We start from the raw sequence: 22,129 nt of genomic DNA, 5'->3' as shown, positions 1-22,129 counted from the left end.
GCTGGATGATTCGTTGCTACCTTGTTCACTTATTTTAGGGCGGCTTGTGTCCCGATTATATTCCATCTTTTTTAATCATGCTCTAACTTTACATTCTGGACCTCGATGTTTTTTTTTACTTCCTGTCTTGGGTTTATTGTTTCCTTTTTTCTTTCAGTCTTGAATCACATGGATCTTGTGTTACATGCAGCATTTCCAGATCTGCAACAAGCACCCGATTTCCCGCAGCAATGTTACCACGGACAAAATCCACCCTTTTCTGGTCACAATTTCGGCGGCAATACTAACCTGCAGATCCTAGATAATACGCTGCACACTGCCATAATTAAGCTCTATTTCATAGTCCAGTGGCCGGATTTGCCAGTTCACAATCGGGTCTGTTCAAAATTGCCTCGGTGTTGTCACTGCCATTATAATGCGGGGTCGAGTTCCGGACATGGCGGATGTTTTCGTCGAACATCGTGCCCCACTACAAGGTGAGCCAAATATTCACACCTTGATGACATTGTGCTCGCGATAGAAACACTTTAACTACGTACGAGGCACATATGAGCTACTTGCAACTATGGTTTCATTTTGCTCTACTCGACACGTGTTAATGACCCCATCCGCAAATCATTCCACAATAAATCATGCCCAAGAAAGACTCCCGCCCCTTCAGAACCCAACCGTTCTCCACCGACTCCGTGATTCTCAGAATGAACCGGCCCAGGCCAGCAATCGATGATATCCAGCTTCTTCAGCAACAGCTCCAACTTGGCCTTGCCGGCGGGGAGCACCTTCACCCCGTCCAACTCGAGGCTTATGTACTCGCCGTACGCCGCCGCGCACTCCCGAAGCTTGGGTATCACATGCCGGCCGTCGTGCTCAAGAACAGAGTCCGGCACGTTCCACATGACGTCGATCAGGCCGTCCACGACGCGCTCGTGTTCTTGGTAGTGCCGCCGCCGCCCCGCGTCGTCAGCCGGGGGGAACTTTCGGAGCAGGTCGGAGCGAATGTATAGGCTCGTCACCATCAGGTTGGCCACTTGGGCCTGGTGGCCCATGGTAACGCACGTCGACGTGGCGGGCATCGCCGCGGACCCGCGCCAGCGTAGCTCCGGCGGCAGCGAGTCCATGACGGACTGCAGGTCTGCCAGGTACGTGGTCAAGGCGGCCTGGGCCTCGTCGTCGTTGCGCATCACGGCGTTTTGGGCCCGGTGCCAGACCATGAACAGGTCGGCCAGCCCGAGAAGCGCGGGGATGTACGAGATTTGGTCTCCGTGCCACGGGCTCAGGTCGTCGACTGAGAGCTGCTGGTAGAGCCCGACGCTGAGGCTGAGGTCGTTCAGGTCCTGTGGTCTTAGCGATGTCAAGTCGTCGTGGTGGCCGATAACTAGGAATGAAAGGTGGCCTCTCGAGTCCAGAATACTGCAAGCTCGTGGAGAATTCATCGTCAGTCTAGACACCATGAAACAGGCCTCCCCGCCCCAACACAGTCAACAACAAGACCTACTTTGATGAGCAGAACAACAGCCACAGCAGCCTCTTGAGCAATTGTTGATCTGCAAATGACGTGTCCGACATGCGGTAGCGCAGGATGTACCTGACACCCTCTGCCGCCTGCGAAAAGGCCCCGTGCACTCCCGGGGTATAGGTTGAATTCCCAGAGAGTGAAAACAGGGCCGCTCCCACGTTGTACATGGCTATACACCAGTCGAGTGAGTACTCAAACGTGTCGCTGCCGGCATCGCTTGCTGGACGACGGTGTAAGAGCTCCAGCTCATCTATGAAGGCCAAACACCGCCTGGCGTTAATGGAGCCTGCCCAACAACGAAGAGAGGCCGCTGTTACCGCGCATGTGCTCGCGACAAGTGCACAAAATATCCTGCCGGTAGTGTTGTTTGAGGATGCTTCGCCCTGGCGCAGCCGCCACATGAAATGTCGCCGGTGCAACACGGGCGTGAGGGGATGCAACTTCTCGAACCAGTCATTCAGCACCTGTTCGACGAGCTCCATCGAGGCCAGTCGGGACAACCTATCGCCACGAACCCCATGCTCCCGCGGTTGACCCCAAGGACTGACTGGACCTTCGCCAGGATCAGCCCCGCCTGCAGGATCAGGAGCCGGAAACAAAGCAACGACATCCTGTTCGAGGCTCTGGATTGCCCTGTGAAAGCTGCCGGTCAATCACTACATTCTACCTCAAACCTCGAGAAAAAAAGACGTGGAACTGGGGCTTTTGTGTTTTTTTTTTTTTTTTCTGGTTGGCTACGTCCTTTCCCACCCCCGTACCTATTTGGCGGGCCCCTTTTCCTGCGGGGCCGGTTGTGAGTGCATCTGATCTGAAGCAGAGTGCAGCCGTGACAGTCCTGTTTCCCGGGCTCGAAAAGGCACTTGACCTTGCGAGCTCGGCAACCGTCGCAGGCTCTGTTGTTCCGCGGCGCTAGCGACGACGGCTTGGGCTCGCGGGAGCTGTTTGGTACGTCCGCGTGGGTACCATTCGGCGCTCCACTGGGCTGATTTGTCGTCAGCCCAGACGGCAGTGAATGGCCTGGTGAGTTCGGGGCAGGCGGCGACGAAGACGAGTGACCTGCGGGCGTGTCGCAGGCGGAAGGTCCCTGCCAAACTCCACCCGTGGTCATGATGGCCTCCGTTTTTTTTTTTTTTTTCTTTGTTAGGTCAAAAAATACAAGATGAAGCAAATGCCTTCATTATAGGGCAACCGAAGAAAAAAAAAACAAAAAAACAAAGGGGATTGAATTTTCCTTGGAGCGATCCAGAATAGCGCCAATCCATCTGCAAGTCAGAGGAAAATCTTCGGACTTATCACAACAGCACCCCCCGCCCACAGTCTTTGGCCCCTCCACCAATTTTTCTCCTATTCGCCCATCATGGGGGCCATTACTACCCTGCGCTGCGCCAATACATCCACACCTCATTAAGTAAGTCCTCATGCAGTCCTGCATGCTTCTGCCGCGGGGAGCAACCCCCAAACCATTAGAGTTCAATGTCTTTTTCTTCTTTTGTCTGACAGGCTGGGCGGTGGCTCGTTTATGTATTGTGGATTTTCTTTTTTTTTTTTTTTTGTTATTTTTATACAAAGTATGTTATATGGTGTGTCAAGTTTTGTCTTTCAGCTCATCCCCTTCTATCTATCATATGATAGTGATCGCTTGTGGGCCCACCGCCAAACTCCACTGCTTTTGCTCTAACTTTTTCTGCAGTGGATATCGTGGCTGGGAAAATAGAGTTCGAGGGGGCTCGGAATCCAATCCTTTTGGTCTTGAGCTGATCCACCTTGCCTATAGAGTTGATTTTCCTTTTACAATCTGGTAAGCTTATCTGTCTCTCACGAACCAACAAAGCTACGGATTTAAACAAGATGGCAGTTTTCTTGGGGAAAAAAAAAAAGAAAAAGAAAAAAGCAAGATTATTTCCGGCTTTTAGCCCGTTTGAGAAAAGCGGTTCAGCTCTATTTCCGCCCCCAAGATCCTTTATTACAAACGGCCGGTCGAGAATGTCATCTCCATGGGCGGCTGCGGTTAGAGAAAGGCCGGCCCCTACTATCGGCACTTTGAATGCGGGCGAGAGAAAATTGGTATCTTGTCCCTTGTGTCGACAACCACAGATTGGTTGTTTGCCTGAATTCAAGACAAACAAAAGCCTAACGTCGCATCTGAAGCACTCGAGGGTGTGACCATAGAATCCGCCCCAATCAGCGGCGGTGGCAGTTTGAGCAATGGCCAGGACGGCGGCCAAATTTATGGTTGCAACTTGCATAGTAGCAACCTGGAAGGATTACAACATTACATACCTAACTAATCAACTAATCACGATCATGGATTTCAGCCTAGGAAGCACGCCCGCATGCTAACTGCTCTTTTGCCAATCACTCACTACTGCTACCCTTACGCCAGGCTCTCCCTTTGATTCCCAGTAACAGTAGGAATATCAGCGCGAAGGAGTTTAGATATCTCTAGTAAAAGCACGACGTCCTTATCCACGGAAATCTCTGGCGACGGCAGTTCCTCCATTTTTTGTAAAGCGAGTGAGGGTAGTTCTAGGTTGATGGAATTATTAGGCTAGAAGATAAGCTTAACAATCGCATGGAATGGACGTTCCAATCGGTTTGAGTTTTCTGCACATCATGACGTCGGAAATAGGCCAAACCGAATCGCAGATACTATCTAAAAGACATCAAGCGGCCCGCCAAAATAAGCATAACTTAAAATAGGCACAGACAACACCGGGTCCTACCACAGTTGAACTTGTAAGGAGCCGCCTATATTCGCCATGAATCAAAGCAAAAAAAAAAAAAAAAAAAAAAAGGATTGCTCACTTGCGGCGACAGGCATACAACGACGTACAAGGAACCATGAGGACAGGCCTTGCTGTGTCAAGTCCTAATAATTACCCATTTTATTAACCGTATATTTTTATCATTAAGAATTCTGCGTAAAAAAAAAAGGGGGCAGAATTTTATTGCCTATCGACCTTCCACTCGGTCGTCATCTGGATACCTCCGAGGCCCAGGCCGTCGCTGTCCTTTGTCAGGGCCCTCACCGAGCTGTCGCCGTCGTCGTTGCTCTTGGCGTGGCTGCGATCCCTCCTGGCGTCCAGCTCGACCCAGGCCTGGTGGTTCTGCTGCTGCCTCTGCCCGCCGATGATGCGGTCCGTCCAGGGGACGCGGCTGCCGCCGTCGACCTCCTTGCCCATCGACCTCGAGCCGCCGCCGCCGCTCGAGCCGTCCTGCGTGCTCCTGTTCCTCCACCTCCTGTAGTACGGTCGCAGCATCGGGAGGTTGGTGCAGAAGCCGGCGAGGCAGAGCTCGATGGCGCAGAGCATAAACGTGCGGAGCGAGGTGCCCGTCAGGTTTCCCTGCAGGTCGATGGTGAACATTTCCACGAAGCGGACGACGCCGATGATGCAGCACCTAGTAGGGACGGGAATTGGACGAGTCAGCTAAAAGAAAAGCAGTCCTTTGGGTTCTTGAACAGGATTGATTTTCCCACGCAAGGGTCAACACAGGAGAGAAGGAAAAAAAAAAAAAAAAGACAGACATACCCTGTACCGAGCCCAAAACAACAAATGACCGTCGCCTTCTCCGCCGCCTTCATGTTGAGCTGCCACACGGTCCAGATAGGCAGGAGCATGATGAACAAGTCCGTCACGACGTTGGTCATGATCAGCGTCTTGAGCACCAAGATCTGGTCCATGCACTGCTCGGGCTTGCGGTCGACGGACCACTGCGCCTCGACCGGGGTGCACAGGAAGATGGCGATGAAGGTCAAGACGATGGCCCAGATGAGCACGACGATGCTCGTCCAGATGATCCACCACTTAAGCTGCGTCACAAACACCCGCCAGTACAGACAGCACTGGCTCAGCTTCATGAACGCCAGCGCCCACAGGTAGACGCCCACAAAGGCGAACGTGTTCTTCAAGATGTACTCGAGGTTGTTGTACAGGGTTGGAAAGTACGGCGACTTTGGGTCCAGGTCGTAGCCGACGCCAGCTGTGTACACGGCGGTGCTCATGCCGATGGTGGTCATGGTCAGGATCTGTAGGGTTTTGATCACAAGCTTGTTAGTCTTGACTAGACTGAAAAACGAAATATGCACATAAAAAAAAAAGGTTAATAGGGCGTACGCAGGCTGCGACAGACAAAACATCGTCTGGTCCAAGTATACCCCATCGCAGACGACCCAAGACTCGCAGACCGACGATGATGGCGTATATGATGCACAAGACAATGGCGGCGATAAGGGCGTCGCGTGCCGCCGCCGTCATGGGAATTGGTATCATCTCGGCCATGGTTGCAAGCGGGTTCCTGAGCAGCACCAGACTTTCCTGCCCTGTGGATAGAGATCAAAAAGACTGGTAGGCTTATCACCCAATCAATATACCGGACTGCGACGCTGAAAGGAACCCTACTGCTCAGAAAAGAAAACCTGGTTTATATCTGAACCAAAGATCGAGCAGAGTTCACCTTTTGCGCGCCAGTCTCGTATATCGTTGCTTGCTCCGTATCCACGGTACTGGTGTAAGTGATGACTCGCCAATAGAACAAAAAAAAAACCACATCGAATCCAGAAAATTTAAGGAACGAAGCGAGCGGCCTAGGAAGACCCCGACAAAACCCCCCCATCCTTCCCGTCAAATTAGCACAGACATCGGGTAAAAAAAATCCACAGGAACCCGCCGTCCGGCCCGTCCAGGATGTACGGAGAATGTTTCCCGGTGACAGCGGCAAACCTCCCCTGGCACACCCCCCTGATTATCCTTAGCCAGGTCGAGTTAGACTTATGGGGCTGCGCCTCCACCTGGTTTCCCCTCACCCCGTGTCGTTGGCATCATTAGTCCATCTTGCCCATGTAACAGGGGAAAAAAAAAAACATGTGCCTATCGATTTTCGACGAACCGGAGTAGAGGCAAATCAGGGCAGGCTCGCCGTTGAGCCGATAGAAATCCCCTCATTTTACTCATTTGAGAATATCCACAACTCGGCCCAGACCTACCGAATACGTTGAGGGTCTTTGATGGGAATCGGCGCCTGAAACCGTGGCAAAGCAGCTGATAATGAATTAATGATGTAGACCTGTAAAGCCACCTTCACCTTGCTGCGCTGGAACTTTTTCTTCTTGTTCCTTTTTCTTTTTTCTTTTGTGTTATTTTTACCCTTTCCCCTCTCTCCCCCCTTGCATATTGCGAGAATTGATTTGTCCCGGGAACCAAAGCTGTTAATTACAATTTTTAATTAACCGCCAAATCAGGCCTCATATCATGCCCAGGCAGTAAGCTTGAGCCTTGACTTGACGCTTTACCACGCACGCACAGACAAAAAAAAAACAACCCCCAGCTCAGCATGGACTCAGCCATGGATGTGGGAGGCCCCGGTGGAGTGGCTGTCCTCACCTTCAAAACCGTCGTGTGGATGGTAGGGCTGTGGATGGCGTACAAGCTGGGCGTTGCGCTGTACAACATCTCGCCCTTTCACCCGCTCGCCGCATTCCCCGGCCCCAAGATAGCCGCCGCCAGCTATCTGTACGAGGCCTATTGGGACTTCTGGCGCGTTGGGAGGTACACCAAGGTCATTGAGCAGATGCACAAGAAATATGGTGAGTTTTTGGGAGGGTGGCGACGGCGATCATTAACAAAACAAGAGGGGTGGTTCCCCCCCCTTCCCCCCTCCCACTTGACATTCTCGCACTGACTTGTTTGATTTGTGTGATTTTTTCTTTTTCACCCCATCCTGCGAACAAAAAAAAAAAAACAGGCCCCATCGTACGCATCAACCCTGATGAGCTTCACTGCTCCGACCCCCTGTTCGTACACGAGATCTATGCCGGTCCCGGCCGCATCCGCGACCGCTGGCAGCATGCCATCAACACGGGTGGCAGCGGGCCCATCGCTGTGACGGGCTTCTCGACCATCTCGCACGAGCTGCACCGACAGCGTCGCGCCCCCCTGAACCGCTTCTTCTCGCGGCAGCAGATGCTCAAGCTGGAAGGGGAGGTGCTCGACTACGCGCAGCGCACCGTGGCCAAGATGCTGCGCACCGAGGCCGGCAAGGGCGCCTTTGAGATCAAGGAGGCCTTCAACTGCTTCACGGCCGACGTCATCGGGCAGTACGCCTTCGGCCAGACCATGGGCTTCGTCGACCAGGAGGGCTGGGAGCCCAGCTTCGCCACCATGGTCGGCAGCTTCCTGAGGAGCGCCTACGTGATGCGCCACGTCGCCGTCGCGCGCTGGGCCAGCGGCTTCCTGCCATTCATGGCCGACTACCTCGGCGAGGACATCCGCTACGTCATGAACATGCTCGCCGTCACCATCCCCGGCTACATCAAGGCCTCGCTCGAAGACCCGCAGAACGGTCGTGTGTTTGCCGATTTGATGCAGGACGAGAAGATGCCCGAGGAGGAAAAGTCCATGTATCGGCTGTCGGGCGAAGGCTTCAACTTTTTGCTGGCTGGTACCGAGACGACTGCTGTACGTTGATTTTCATCCCTTCCCCTCCCGTGGTATCTGCTTTTACTGAAGCAAGAGAGCAAGAGTGACAGCAAGCTGACTGATTAAACCCCAAACCCCCCACAACCCTCTTCAACAGGCAACCCTTACCTCTTTGACGTTTCACCTTCTGGACCAACCCAAGCTCTACGAGCGCCTGATGAAGGACCTCGAAGGCGTCGACCCGGACAAGCCCAAGTGGACCGACGTGGAGCGCCGCCCGTACGTCTGGGCGCTGGTGCACGAGTCGCTGCGCACCATGCCGGGGGTGTCGCACCGCTCGGCGCGCATCGCCCGGGAGGAGGACCTCGTGTACAAGTCGCAGGACGGCAGGTGGAACTACGTGGTGCCGCGCGGCACCCCGATCGGCCAGAGCTCCATGATAAGCCACTGGGACGAGAAGATGTTCCCGGACCCCGACAGGTTCGACCCCGAGCGCTGGCTGCTCGAGGACGGGTCCCCCAACGTCGCGTTGGCCAAGTACCTCATCGCCTTTGGCAAGGGCAGCCGCTCGTGCCTGGGTGAGAACCTGGCGTACTGCGAGGTCTACATCATGCTGGCCCTTGTCGCGTACAAGATCCTTCCGAGGGCCAAGCTGGTCGATACGACGATTGAAGATCTGACGTATGATCACGATTTGATTGTCCTTCAGACCAAGAAGGGCTCCATTTCGGTCAAGGTTGCGATTGAGTGAGGCTTACAAGGGCGAGAGTCTATTTTTTTTTTGTGGTGGCGCTAGGGAGCGAAAGAAGAAACACTAGACTAGTGTTGAGTAGATCTGGGGTAAATCCTTTCTTTAGGCAAGTAGATAGTGGATTGGCTATCGATCCAAGCCATCGTAATAGTAAATAAGGGGTTGAATTTTTTGAACGTCCGAACTAATCTGGCGCCAGGACCAAAATACTCCTAGTGACTTGATCGTGTTTCTTTAGCGCCTCGCCATACGCAGGTCCCCGAGTTGACCTCGCCCTAGAAATAAAATACGCATCAGTTGATTTCTTGTATCTCGCTAAAAGTTTCTGCAAGAAAAAAGTACCTCCCCCTTCCAGCGCAAATAGTCCCCTCACATGAATTAATCAAAGTTCAAGTAAAGTCAAAAAATTCAACGCGAAAACTCATCCTAGTGAAACCCTTTTATGATCGTGCTGTCTGTCCTGCTGTCCAGTCTGTAAACCGCTCAGCGCCTCCAGCTTGTGGCCCGAAAATCCAATGAGTCTCTTGTGCCTCAGACCTGTTGAGTGATGCGGAACGAGCAAAACGTATTAAACCCGTTCATAGGTGTGAAGTCGAAGTCGCCACAGAACTCAACCACATACCACTTGTCGGACGAGACTCTCTTCTCAGACAGTGGGACCACATTGATCGGGACGACAACGCTAGTATTCTCACGCTTCTCGTTGTAGACGAGCCTTTTCTTGTTGCCTCTGAGGGTCTTGCCCTTCCCAATAGCCGCGCACATCGATTCCCAAAGAGCGTCGACGTCTTCCTGCTGGCCCCAATCGTCCAGGGATGCCAAGAACTCGAGGTTCTTCAGCTTGCCACGCTCTATGACCTGGCGGAGTGCAGCTGTGGTTTGTTCAATCCAGGTCTTTAGTTGAACCGATGGAGTAACAATGGTGCGAGGACAGGTGAAGCCCATACGGACTTGTCTTCCACTGATAACGTTGCTGCCCTTCTTGCCGAAAGATATGTCGACGTCCTCGAGCGCGGGGCAGCTGTCGGCAAGAACTTCAAAGATGAGCATCAAGCGATAAAAACACACAAGCGCCGCTCGCACGTTGACCTTGGTCAGATACTGCGCAGCACATCCCATGGCATTCAAACGGGAGCCTAGTGCCCGTTCAATCGAGAGGACTCCCATCATGTAGTTTCCGCAGCATTGACAGGGCTCAGTACCCCAGTAGTCTGCGTCGTTGATGTAGAGTGTGCGACCTGCCCAGAATCTCTCTGAAATCTCCTGGTAAACTGATCTGCAGGTCAGAAGGATTCCGGGGGGTCTTCGATTGCCCAGATAGCCGGCTGAGTTGCAGTCAAAGTCCCAGATGCCTGCATGGCCGTAGATGTGTGTCCGAATCTCTGCAGGTAGCGTAAGTAGTCGTGATCTCTCTTGAGATACTGGAGGTGCGTCATTGTTGGTATCGATCTGAGGCTTGGATGAAACTTGTTCAATATTAAGAGCAGCAATTCGGAGGTCGAGCTCTGGAAGAGCTTGCTCTGCATTCCAGGGCTCAACAGTAGAATCCAGGGCAGATGCCAATGTGTCTGAACCTGCAGAGGCTTTCATCTGAGCGTCAGTGTGGCCTAAGAACGTATACCCTGAGGCTCCTGCCAAATACTGACCAGACGGTACTGTGGTACCAGTTTCACTGGGCATCTCGAATGAGGATTGGATTCGGTTTTCTTGAGATCTGAGCCACTTGGAATGTCGGATCTTGCGCCCAGCAAACGTTAAGGTGTAGCACAACCTCAGTCGCGGCACCTCATCGAATGAACATAAAAGAAATTTGCGAGAAGCAGCCTGGATGAGAGGGAGGGGTTGCAGAGCTTTTATGGATCCAGGGTTGAGTCTGGCTGCGTTTGTCGTAGGTGAGCTGAAAGTGAAGTTTTGTGGGTGGCAGAAAACGGCCCGTAGAGCTCCCAGTCTCAGTCTGGGTCACGAGCTCTGACTGTGTTGCTTCCCGGGAAGCAAGAGCAAGACCAAACATGGAAGGCACGAAGAAACCTGAGCAGCATCCCATACTGGCGGGCGGTGAGCCCAGCCCCGATGAATTTTGGCCACCGAGTTACGAACATCTGAGCGCAAAGAAAACTGGCGCCGACTCGCACCATCTAGATATTCTAGGCACGATGCTATTGCCTGCCTTCCACTCCCGGGGATTAAATTTGCCATCTTCAAATATTCAGGAACTTTGAAAGCGAGTAACTAACTGACTATAAAGATTGTGTGGTGCAATCTGTTGAGAAATTGCTACTGGGGCGCCCACCACTCTTTTGCTTCGCTTTTTTCTTGACGCTTTTCTTGACGCGGTACACATACACCTGCGATACGTTGCGCCCGCACCACAACCATGCCACACTCAGTCTTTTAACCAGCTTTTGTCTCTTTTCAGACCGATGAGCTAATTAGGTAGCTACCTGATCAAGAAGCTTTACATCCCTAGTCTAGGTGCACAATGGCAACCTACAGAACATGAGATTGCGAATTGGTGTCACTTTCCGTGATTTCCATGGTTCTTTGTATGATCTCTCCACTTCACCATCCCACCCTATCCATCAGTCTTTTTCCTCCTAGGGGAACTGTTACGCGAGGATAGATGGCCATAGCAGACGCTATTTACAGCTACAGCAGATGTATGGTCCGGTTTCATGCACCAGCGGGTAGGTACTTCCCCAGATATAGATTGGGCGATATTGACTGAAGAATGAGCATATGAATGGTCGGCTAAACACAAACTCGGAGCTGCCGGGGTTGATCATCGGGACTTCATCTTCCATTTGCTATATTAGCAGCCATCAATACCAGACTCTTGAGTGGTCAACGATGATTGAAGGAGTATATCCTCAAACTGGGCACCGAGTACCGAAATTTACACCGAGAATCTTGCTTGGAATGATTGGGATATAAAAGCGGCTTCGTGAGCCACCTCAAGACGCCTAAGAGGTGCCCTCAAGATAAGAAACGACCGATTCGGAAGCAATAAGCCACCCGGAGCAATTTGAAGTTCAAAATTGCAGTAAAAATGAAGCGACTCATTACTCTGCTGCTCTTGGCAGCAGCGGCACAAGCACATTGTAAGAATTTTTACCCTACTTGTATCTTCTATGACCCTTGGAAGGCTTCGGCTTACAAACTCAATGCAGATACCTTTCCTCGCCTGGTTGTCAACGGCAAGGCTGAAGCAGCGGATTGGACTGCAACGCGTATGACCAAGAATGCCCAGAGCAAGCAAGGAATTGAGAATCCTACCGTTGCCGACATACGCTGCTACCAGTCCCACAATGCCCCCGAGGTCGCCGAGGTACCTGCCGGAGCAACTGTTCATTATGTTTCTACTCAACAGGTTAACCATCCAGGCCCAACGCAGTACTACATGGCCAAGGTTCCAACAGGACAAAGTGCCAAAACTTGGGATGGGTCTGGAGCAGTCTGGTTCAAGATATACAGCAGCGAGACACCCAAGGTAGACAACAACAAGCAACTTTTCTGGCCCGGGCAGAGTAAGTAATGAGATGGTGTTGCGCGTTTTTAAATCGCAAAACAGATAGACTGATATGTGCATGTCTCCGCAGATGAATACACGCTGGTGCCAGCCACCATTCCCAAGAATATCCCCAATGGAGAGTACCTTTTGCGTGTGGAACACATTGCTCTGCACATGGCTTCGCAGGCCAACAAGGCACAGTTCTATCTGTCTTGCTCACAGATCAACGTGTCCGGCGGCGGGAGCGGCACTCCCGGCCCACTTGTTGCATTCCCAGGGGCTTATAGGAGCGCAGATCCGGGAATTCTGGTTAACCTGAACACTGTCGCAACCTCACCTGCATCGTATGTTGCACCAGGCCCGGCTGTGTGGAGAGGTTGAAGAACAACATTCAAGGCAGAGAGAATGTAGTTGGGATGGTGGCTTTATACTTCTCTGATCCAAATTCAGATTTCATTGCTCAGTCCAGGTTGATTGGAGATGATGAATCAGCTCTTTGTCAAAGAACCTGTCCGCATGAACAAGTTTGGCGGTGCCGGTCGATCTTTGAACCTATCATCAAAACCATAGTCCATGTCCACAGCTTTCTCACCCTCCCATTTGAAGCCTAGCTTGGCGTATGAACCACGACCCATGCTTGACGCTTCCGTAACGCATTCAAGTCCGTTCCTGGCCCTCGCCTCATCGATCCCCCACTGCACCAGCGACTGTGAGATGCCGCGCCGCTGAAACCTAGGGTCCACCACGCACATGTCCAAGGCAAACACCGCCGGTGGGTCCTGGGTAGCCTTTTCCCGAATGACCTCGTTTCTCCTCCGATGCAGACCCCGCTCCGCCTGCCGCAGGTACTGGTGCTCCGTGTCGTTTCCGGGCCAGAGCTGGTTCAGGTCCTGCGCCTCAGCGACGTCCAACACGGGGACCGCACCCTTGCCCTCAACGGCCGAGGCCTGCACCCAGATGGCCAAGCCGGCGACGACGGGCTTCCCGTCCTCGGGGTCTGGGGCGGTCGCCTTAAGGAAGACGACAAAGGGGCGGCCCTGCTCGTCCTTTTGGTCGGCGGCCTGCGACTTCTCCCACCGCTCGACGAAGCGCTGGGCGCCCGCAGCCTCCCCCTCGGGCGTGTCCCAGCCCGGGTTGAAGCCCTGCCAGATCCTGTCGTTGGTCTGCCGGCCAAAGGTCGCGGTTGCGATGCGGTGGCCTTGGATGATGTCATCCTTGGTCTCGCAAGGCGAGACTGCAAGAGAGCATCATGGATGACGGTGATCGGTTAGTATGTTGCACGATTCCGCCTACTCCCCGGATGGATCGGGGGTTCCGTCTCACCAGTAAAACTAATTCCGGAGGTTGACATGTTGATGGAGCTCGGTACGAGATGTATCACCGGACAAATCTTGGGTTTCTCCATTAGCCGAGGTATGCATCCCACAAGGAGATGAGAGTGCAGCCCAGGGGTTGAAGCTACACGACCATGACGAGGACAAGACAGGATTGCATATTTATCTTGAACTCACCAAGTAGCGACGCGTGCTATGATGCTCCAGTCAGCCATACGTGTGCGAAAACCCAAAAATCTATGACTGACAGCAGCCCCGCCATCGGAACCAAGGGATGGAGATGTTGGATAATGGGTTATGAAGCCAAGCCCCCGCATCGGGATGGCTCCGCTGCCCATGTTTTACCTAGGTTGAGAGTCTCCGCCAAGAAATTGTAATGTTGATAGGATAGACTCAGGGAGTTGCGTCCCAATAAGGAATAGCGGGTTTAGCTCAGTTGGGAGAGCGTCAGACTGAAGTCCACTTCAGCCCACAGAATATCTGAAGGTCGTGTGTTCGATCCACACAAACCGCAATGCCTTTCACTTTTGCCGTTCTGCATTGTATACAGAAGATTTTGTTTTGGGTTGTTATCAAGAACCAAAACGTCAAGACTCGCCAGAATAAGCAGTCACAATCAAATTCTTTTTTTATTTTGACTTGCCTTTTGGACAAAATGTCCCTGTATGGTGGACTGTCAGCATTGAGGCTTGTCTAACCCCCGAAGAGATAGATCTTCTCACTCTCACCAATGAACACACATGGCCTAGCTGTGATGCACTCCCCCAAGCCATGACGGCTTCGCCCCTTTTATTTCGTGTTGTTGCCAGTCGGCTGGGTACAATCATCGAATATTCACCGCGCCACAGGTCTACAAAGGGCAGTCAGCTTAGATTCCTACAAAGATCTTGGCTATATACACGTGCAAGATTGTTCCTGCAACCACCTCCAACATTTCAAAGTGCTTATTGCAATCTTGTACACTTTAAGACGGGAAAAGCGGCAGAGGCTGCGGTCGATTGATTGCACATCGTACGAGCAAAGCAGTGAACCATGTCAGGCCGTATGCATTCTCTTTTTGATCTCGAAGAAGTTTGTGTGGCTGGCAGGATGGATGAGCAGCAATGTTGCCCTGCACTTTCACTTTTGTCGGTGCCATTCAACTTGCTAATACTTCCTGACACCTGCGGCTTCGTGTGAAGTTCTCAACAGACCCGGGGGTTGATCTTCCAGCTTGCTACCTTTGACACATTCTCGTAGACACCATGTTGCACATTTTTCACGGTTCTCACGGCTTGAGATATGACGATTCCGGGTTGGAGGCAGCGGCCTCCAAAAGCCAAAACCTCGAGGCAATATCGCCGGGCGACGGGCCCATCAAGGATGATAGGTGGAATCTTAGGATGGCAGGTCACAGAGGCCAAGTTCAAAAGGGAACGGGTCGGACATGGGGGGACTGGAGCGGACCGATCACGGAAACGCCGTGTTCAACGGCGCGGACTGGGCCAGGATCATGTTCCCGCTCAAGCCGAACAACGCCATGAACAGCTACTTCTTCCCAGCTGGGCGGTGCGTTGTAGGTTTATGAGGGGCATCGTGCCCCATGTCATAAATAGGGTAGGGGCCTGTTTCTAGCAAGTTGTACTTTTATGAGAATGAATCTGCTTTTTGCATCGGAACGTTCATCTGATGGTACGCCGGTTGAGCATTTTGTTTCCCAATGACTAAATGATTAGTCGTCGAGTGACTAATAAAGGACGAGAAGCTGGCAGAAAACGCTCGAGAATCGAAAGCTGCGGACGCCATGACAAGGACTTGTTAGCAATAAGCCACGTCGCTTGTCCAGGTCAATTCGTTTTTTCAGCAGCTCAAGCTATACAATCTATCATTATCAATCATGATCTCACGTATAATATGTGGCTAACAGGTTGTATATTTAGGTATATAGAAAACGTAGATATAAAAACGTATATTATAATGGCACGGAGAAGTAAATGCAGCTCTCCAGGAGCATGTACAAGCGACTGGCGATATAATAAGAACAGTGGCATGCAAAACATGTGCATGACGCGCTTACTCTTGACCGCCGCCGCTTCTCACTTGCTGTATACCCTGCACGTTGGACCGGTGAACCTCCTCGTACTGCGCAAAGTAAATCAGGTTGCCGGCGGCGACGTCATCCTTGACCACCTCCTCCAGCTTCTGGTTCCAGGCAGGTGGCTCGGCGACTGGCGAGTTCACGGCGTTGAGATAGCGCACGGTGGCGTTGATGAACTCGGGCCCGTAGCCTCCCGCAGCTATACGGTCCGGGCTGCCGTGGGCCGGCAGGATCTTGGCGATCGGCAGCGTCGCCATGCGCTGGAGTTCCTTGACGTGGGTGTCGATGGACCCGGGCTCGGCGATGAAGGTTGCCGTGTCCTCCAGGGTGTCTCCGGCAAAAAGGATCTGCTCCTTGGGGAGGTAGAGGACCGTCCCGTCGGTGGTGTGGATGTGGAAGTGGTGCATCTCCACCGTGCGGTTGCCGACCTGGACCGTCGCCACGTCCTTGTAGGTGGTGGTCGGCGGGAAGACGTTCGGGATGGGCGGGTCCAGGGCGGCGTAGTCTGCAGCCTGACTTTTCAGCGTGCTCACTGTGAGCTCATGGCCGGTGAAGTTTGTGCCGGCGCGCTGCAGGGCGCCGGCGCCGGCGACGTGGTCGGTGTGGAAGTGGCTGTAGACCGTGGTCGTCTTGGTGACGCCCATGGATTTCAAGTGCGTGATCATGGCCTGTGCGTGCGACTCGGTGATGGCTGCATCGTAGAGGAGGGCCGTGTCGCCCGACACGATGGAGTATGTGGAAACTCCCAGGGTGAAGGCGCCATCGTCAAGCCAGTTGGACTGATCCGAATGAAATCGTTCGCCTGTACGGCCGTCGTAGTAGGCAAAGATTCCCGGATGTGGGTTGAGTATGCGGAGAGTTTTGAGAGGATCAGTCCCCGGCGGGCGAGTCTGGCGTTTTGACATTCTGATGTGACGCCGAGAGAGGGCGAGGCTCGGACCGGGACCTTGGTCGGCAGCTCTGTTGATTCCGCATGCCAAAGAGGGGACGCCCGCGCCCAGAATCACAGCCAGTGAGGTGAAGGTGGAGAAGTGCATGGCGGGAAGAAGCTATTAGAGCACTGAGCTCACTTGTCCACTGATTTTATGCCCGAGAGTCTCAGTCTAGCCTAGTCGAGTCGGTATGATATAAAATGTCACTCAACAAAACACCATGCCAGCCGGTGAATAGTCTATTAGGCAGTGTATCCTGCAAGATGCCATCTAGTTCTGATCTTGTTGATGCGAAAATGCACACACAGCAAAGTATTTCATTGAGTTAAATCGAAATACACTTAGAGTTGCGAAAGATTTGTTCATGCAAGTCCGGAATTGCAGGTACCGATCCAGAGATTGGACGAACTATTTCCACGTTTCGAAATGCCGACATTGAAACGAAATCTGTTCGAAAACGGGTTTGCAGCGGCTGCTCATGTCATGGTAGGGGGTTGGGAGTGTCTAGGGTTGAAAAAGAGCGAATTGCAGTTTTTGATTTGATTTGATTTTTTTTTTTTTTTTCCCCCTCCGACGTTTTACAACATATTGCAGCGTTGACAAGAGGCATGGACAGCCAGTAGTTTGTAGTATTGTTCTCGTTCAGGTATGACCGTTCAAATTTACACTGTTACACAGGGCCTAGATCCCCCTAAAAAACAAAAAAAAAAAAACCCCTAGAAACCACGTTATCACAGTATGACAGTATTGTATGGTGGTGCAAATGCCTGGAATGCCCCGCAAATACCTCTCTGCTTCCCCGACCTTTTGAACCATCATCCGAACAGCTCCTCCCTCACTTCAACTATCAGCCCCCCTCAAGTGTTATGCTCTGCATCAATAATTGAATGCCCATACATCTCGCCCAAGTTCACTTGTGAGCATGGACTCACCATCCTTGTCTCCGACAGTTCTCGACGATGTCAGGGATCTTGCGCAGACAGCTGGGTCGGTTTATCGACTGCTGCACCATCAGACGAAGACGCATCTGACTGATCCCTTTCAACTTGATCTCCAAGCCCTAACTGGCCTCCTCCTCCGTCTGACTGGCGTTGTTCATTCCTTGCTACTGCATTTACAAACTCTCAGCGACGAGTCGCCGCAAAGGAATCCTACAAGCAACGCCAAACTCACCTGCTTGAGCCACTGTGCAGATATACTCGGCAGCCTTCAAGATCAGTGGCAAGATGACGTAGCATCGAGGGAAGGAAACTTCCCTGGAGCCGCCAACTTGAGGCGCGTCCACGATGACCTCTTGGTTGTTCTAACCCGATTCGACATAACTCTTTACTCTACGACCTGGACTGTAGCGGTTGGGACACTGTCGCGTTCATTGCCATCAACAGCCGCTCCCCGCGAGCAAGACGACCATGCGTTTACCATCATAGCTAATCGCGCTCCCCCTGAGGCCCAGCACCTGATTCGGTCGAACTGGGAGTATCACCACAGCAACCTCAAGTTACAATGGCTGCTTGAGCAACGCTGCGAAGGAACCGGCGAGTGGCTAATCGGAATCGATGTCGTCCAGCAGTGGCTCAGGGGAGATCATCGCTTTGCTTTGCTTTCGGGATCTGCAGGCTGTGGGAAAACCTTCCTCACCGCTACCCTGTTGGAGCAGCTCAGCAAGCGAGTCGCGACGCATACTGTGCCGCTATGTTACCACTTCGCCGATCCTTTTGAAGCAAACGAGCTTCGTGACATCCTGCAGCCTTTGACACTTCAGATGCTGACCCAGTATCCAAAGGCATGGCAAGCCTATCTGGACTTCATGCTCGCCCGTGAGATTCAACTCGACCAAGAACTCTACCCGGAACTCTCATGCCTCAGAGACGTGCGGTTGCTGGTTCCCTTGGTCAAGACCCTTCTCAGCCTGCCTGATAAATCCTACATTGTCCTGGATGGACTTGACGGACTGATACCCGACATTGCTTGCGAGCTACTTGAGATTCTTCTTGAATGCAATGGCCTCCAGATTCTCGTGCTTAGCCGGCCACTACCCCTTGAAACATGTGACCGAATCCGCAATCGACTTGAAGCCAAAGCAGCAGAACATATCGTCTGTGAGATAGGCTCGAATCTTGGCGACATTCAAGCCTGCATTAGGGAGATTGCTGCTCGGAATGACGACAGCGCCTTCAATTCTCACATGGCACCAGAGAAGCTGGAGTCTTTGGTCTTGAAGTCTGGCATCAGTCCATCCGATTCTGACGTGCAGTGAGTTGACTTGATCTGAAGAGGCTCCTTTTGTCTCAGTTCGCTAACCTGCACTACTGTAGTTTCCAGTTGTTAAAATGCCGCTTGTGGTACCTGCAGACCAGAGATCGCCTTGGGCATTCATCTTTGGCCGCCCTAGATCAACCAAACTTCTTGGGATACACCCACCTGGAAGAGTTGTACAAAGCTGTGGTCGACCTGATCAAGTCTGGCGGCTCAAGCTTGCAGCTAGGAATACGACCTGTCATTGACTTTCCTCCGACTGTTGAAGAACGTTACAATACATTAAAGAGAGCTCTCCAGTGGCTGGTTGTCATAACAAAGCAAGGATCCAAGACGCCCAGTATGGCATGCTCAAAGAGAGCATTCTTTGAAGGGCTGTCTGTATCCTCGGATCCCGACGCAGAGTCACTGGATACGCTCATACCATCCTATGAACTTGAAAGTCAATACTCTTGGCTTCTTGATCTCTTTGCCCACGAGGTACAGGTCAAGGCCCCTACTGACCAACGCCGGGCTGACCATGTCGATACCACGGAATCATACCGTTACTGTATCCACAACCGCAGCCTTGTAGAGTTTGCTCTGAAGAATCTGGGCGATTTTGACTCTAGACCGGGCGAAACATGGCTTACTTCTGCCTGTCTGCGCTTCCTCAACATGTCAGATCATAGTGTCAAACGCGACAGGCGTCAAACAGAGGCGACCCGGCTCAAGCACCCATTCTTCGAATTTGCAGCTGCATGGTGGCCATCCATCGGTAGCCGTGTTCTAGGTTATGTGCAGCCGCCGCTATTGAAGCTGTTCAAAGAGCACTATAACTTTCTGAACTGGTTGGATGCATATTTACGCACCCACTGCGTGAACAAGGGTCACGGGAGGCTCCAAAGCTTGTCGTCTGAAGATACCACAGGAAACAAAGGCATCTGGCGAAAAAATGCGCACACTCCTTTGGATATAGCTGTAAGCCTTGGTCTCTCGCCCATGCTTGCAGACCTTGAGGCGCATCTTCAACAATGCAAGCAGCTCTTCCCTCGGTTGTACACTTCCGAGCAAGAATCGACGTCGAACCTGTTACAACTTGCCCTCATTGGTCCTCGTGCGTTGATGACAGTTTCTACTCTGACCGGACCCACGAGTATAGACGTGAAAGGTACAATAGCCTATTTGCTCACACGTAAACTTAACCCCGAGGAGCGGGGTCGCATACCATCCTTGGCCGCGCATGCACTTTTGGTTTGTGCTGAGCTTCGAGACAACAAGAAGGTATTTTTCAACATTCTCAGTAAATTCCCTTCCAGGCCTTATGGACGTAACATCCTACACACCCGATCGTTTGCAGCCGCTCTTGAACGCCTGGATGCAGGAAGGTTTGCGGACTTTCAAAACGCCGTTTGCGAAGACATATTGGACGTTGATGCTGTTGCCCATGCCAAGGACCCTTATTACCAGTCAGACGATGAAGACGGCACGGACGAAGAGGACGACGATGGTGAAAAGGACCACCGCTCATCGGATCGATGTACAGCAAAATATCTTGTGCAGCTGGCGTGGAAACTTGGTAACAAGAACAAGCTTGAGTGCGTTCGCATGGACGTTGACCGTCCAATCCGCTGTGAAGACTGGCAGTTTATGAGTCTTTGGGCAAGAACCCATAAGAGACTTCGAGTTGACTGGATCAAGCGCCTGCTCCAAGATCCACGTCGACCTGTCAACAAGCCCCTTGTCGAGCCGATTAGCAATGAAAAATGGCTCAACAGGGAAGATAGTTTGCAGACACCCCTTCATCTGCTTGCCGAGGTTGCCCGACCATCGCCAGGCATAATCTCGTGGATCCAGGCTCTCCTGGACCTCGGGGCCGATGTCAGTGCCAGGGACGGCAGAGAAAGGACACCTCTGCACCTGGTGGAGTCGCCCGTGGTGCTTGAGATGTTTTTGCGCTTTGGTGCCGACCTCGGTTCTCGCGACGCAGATGGCAGAACTCTGTGGCACGTTGTTGCGTATAATCATGACGTGGAAATGTTGGAGGCTCTCGCCAAACTGGAGTAAGTTTGCCCTCACATTGCTTATAAATTCAAGAAAAAAAAGAAAAAAAAACTCACCTCAGGATCTGACGGCGGCCAACATCTCGAATGCAGTCCCGCCCCTCTGTCATGCCTGCGTTCCACCACCACGGGGGGACGCACACCCTTGGCAGAGGCTCTGGGGAACTACCAAGGCTCCAAAAGTGCATTTCAAGCCTGCACGAAGATACTTGAACTGTGTTCACATGATGCTTTATCCTTTGCCAGCGATGTGCCACTACTTCACATGGCAGCAAAGTGGGCCAACGAGCCCTCGATTTTGAAGGAGCTCGAAAAAGCCGGAGCCGTGTGCCCCGATGCCATCGCAAGGGACGGCGGGACTGTGTACCACTTTCTCAGTCCCCACGTCACCCCAGACTTTGTCAAGACGCTGGAGCAGTTAAACGGCATCGACGACGATTTGCTTGTGAAGCTCAACAGGAGGGGATTGACAGCGTTCGAAAGCTGGATTGATTCCTTCTTCGAATACGCTCGCGAGCAATCAAGCTTCCGTGATCCCATTCGTATCCCGAACAAGAAAACCCGTTCTTGTGTCCTCAAGGTTTTGCTTGCTCCAAGGGTAGTTTCAAGCAAAAGCCCAGTAGGGCTGACGTTTTGGGAAAGAGTCTGCTTCAATTGTCTTCCCGAACGTAAGTAACAAACCGATTTCTTTTTATATTAGACTCTAGCGCTAGCTGTATGACACCCCGTTTCTGACACCTGACTGGCTGGCTATTTTTGAACAGTTTTCGGCCGGAGGCCGCAGCCTCAAGAACTCAACGAATTCCCGGCAGATTATCTTGATTATATCGATGATATTCTCCAAGCCATGGCGGCATCTGGCGCCATCGAGTTTTACGAAGAGGACAGCTCGAACTGTGCATTGGTTCCTTTCGTGGCGAACGTGGTGCTACTAGACGATGTCTTGGATTGTGCACATTTGAAGTCTAGGACGGAGGGAGTGCTCTACGAGTTTATAGAAGTCCTACTCAGCAAGACAAGGCACGTGGAACCTCTCAGAAACAACCAGATGATGGCGGATCTTCTTTGCAATGCAGCAGTGCTTGGCTTCAAAAGTCTGGCCAGGTCATTGCTTGCACATGGGGTCGGTATCGACACGGTTGGACTGCGGGGAGAAAGTCTCCGTGGGATAATAGATGAGCTCAAGACGCCCCGGCTCGTGGAATACCTGGAAGTCCTGCCATCTTGACTGGCTGCATTCTGCTGACCGGGTTCACTGCAGCGCTGAACTAGGTTTCATTGCATACATGCAACTGTC

At 52.3% G+C, this 22,129-nt stretch overlaps 9 protein-coding genes across 9 annotated transcripts; 4 read left to right on the top strand and 5 right to left on the bottom strand.

Annotated features, from left to right (window-relative positions):
- Positions 1–581: 581 nt before the first annotated feature.
- On the bottom strand, positions 582–2,624 carry PpBr36_06223 (uncharacterized protein; the record flags this gene model as incomplete). Its single annotated transcript, XM_029893369.1, has 3 exons — positions 582–1,410; positions 1,496–2,149; positions 2,275–2,624. The coding sequence occupies 3 exons, from the start codon at positions 2,622–2,624 to the stop codon at positions 582–584; spliced, it is 1,833 nt and encodes a 610-aa protein (XP_029745805.1).
- Positions 2,625–4,461: 1,837 nt separating this feature from the next.
- Positions 4,462–5,796, bottom strand: PpBr36_06222 (uncharacterized protein; the record flags this gene model as incomplete). Its single annotated transcript, XM_029893368.1, has 3 exons — positions 4,462–4,915; positions 5,047–5,543; positions 5,632–5,796. 3 exons carry the CDS (start codon positions 5,794–5,796, stop codon positions 4,462–4,464), a joined length of 1,116 nt encoding a protein of 371 aa, XP_029745650.1.
- A 1,051-nt stretch (positions 5,797–6,847) lies between these two features.
- PpBr36_06221 (uncharacterized protein) lies at positions 6,848–8,683 on the top strand (the record flags this gene model as incomplete). Its single annotated transcript, XM_029893367.1, has 3 exons — positions 6,848–7,100; positions 7,259–7,971; positions 8,090–8,683. The coding sequence occupies 3 exons, from the start codon at positions 6,848–6,850 to the stop codon at positions 8,681–8,683; spliced, it is 1,560 nt and encodes a 519-aa protein (XP_029745649.1).
- A 531-nt stretch (positions 8,684–9,214) lies between these two features.
- PpBr36_06220 (uncharacterized protein) lies at positions 9,215–10,273 on the bottom strand (the record flags this gene model as incomplete). The annotated part of the gene is made up of 1 exon (XM_029893366.1): positions 9,215–10,273. The coding sequence occupies one exon, from the start codon at positions 10,271–10,273 to the stop codon at positions 9,215–9,217; it is 1,059 nt and encodes a 352-aa protein (XP_029745648.1).
- Positions 10,274–11,729: 1,456 nt separating this feature from the next.
- PpBr36_06219 (uncharacterized protein) lies at positions 11,730–12,572 on the top strand (the record flags this gene model as incomplete). The annotated part of the gene is made up of 2 exons (XM_029893365.1): positions 11,730–12,207; positions 12,280–12,572. The coding sequence occupies 2 exons, from the start codon at positions 11,730–11,732 to the stop codon at positions 12,570–12,572; spliced, it is 771 nt and encodes a 256-aa protein (XP_029746318.1).
- A 107-nt stretch (positions 12,573–12,679) lies between these two features.
- Positions 12,680–13,542, bottom strand: PpBr36_06218 (uncharacterized protein; the record flags this gene model as incomplete). Its single annotated transcript, XM_029893364.1, has 2 exons — positions 12,680–13,425; positions 13,515–13,542. The coding sequence occupies 2 exons, from the start codon at positions 13,540–13,542 to the stop codon at positions 12,680–12,682; spliced, it is 774 nt and encodes a 257-aa protein (XP_029746488.1).
- A 1,227-nt stretch (positions 13,543–14,769) lies between these two features.
- Positions 14,770–15,092, top strand: PpBr36_06217 (uncharacterized protein; the record flags this gene model as incomplete). The annotated part of the gene is made up of 2 exons (XM_029893363.1): positions 14,770–14,894; positions 14,915–15,092. 2 exons carry the CDS (start codon positions 14,770–14,772, stop codon positions 15,090–15,092), a joined length of 303 nt encoding a protein of 100 aa, XP_029746316.1.
- Positions 15,093–15,577: 485 nt separating this feature from the next.
- On the bottom strand, positions 15,578–16,639 carry PpBr36_06216 (uncharacterized protein; the record flags this gene model as incomplete). Its single annotated transcript, XM_029893362.1, has 1 exon — positions 15,578–16,639. One exon carries the CDS (start codon positions 16,637–16,639, stop codon positions 15,578–15,580), a length of 1,062 nt encoding a protein of 353 aa, XP_029746317.1.
- Positions 16,640–17,456: 817 nt separating this feature from the next.
- On the top strand, positions 17,457–22,060 carry PpBr36_06215 (uncharacterized protein; the record flags this gene model as incomplete). The annotated part of the gene is made up of 4 exons (XM_029893361.1): positions 17,457–18,787; positions 18,850–20,832; positions 20,926–21,500; positions 21,597–22,060. 4 exons carry the CDS (start codon positions 17,457–17,459, stop codon positions 22,058–22,060), a joined length of 4,353 nt encoding a protein of 1,450 aa, XP_029746020.1.
- Positions 22,061–22,129: the final 69 nt, after the last annotated feature.

Source organism: Pyricularia pennisetigena, assembly GCF_004337985.1.
Source record: "Pyricularia pennisetigena strain Br36 chromosome 4 map unlocalized Pyricularia_pennisetigena_Br36_Scf_6, whole genome shotgun sequence".
In the NCBI taxonomy this organism is placed as follows: Eukaryota; Fungi; Ascomycota; class Sordariomycetes; order Magnaporthales; family Pyriculariaceae; genus Pyricularia; species Pyricularia pennisetigena.
Note: the sequence above shows the minus strand (reverse complement) of the source record. Positions and strands in the feature narration are given on the sequence as shown.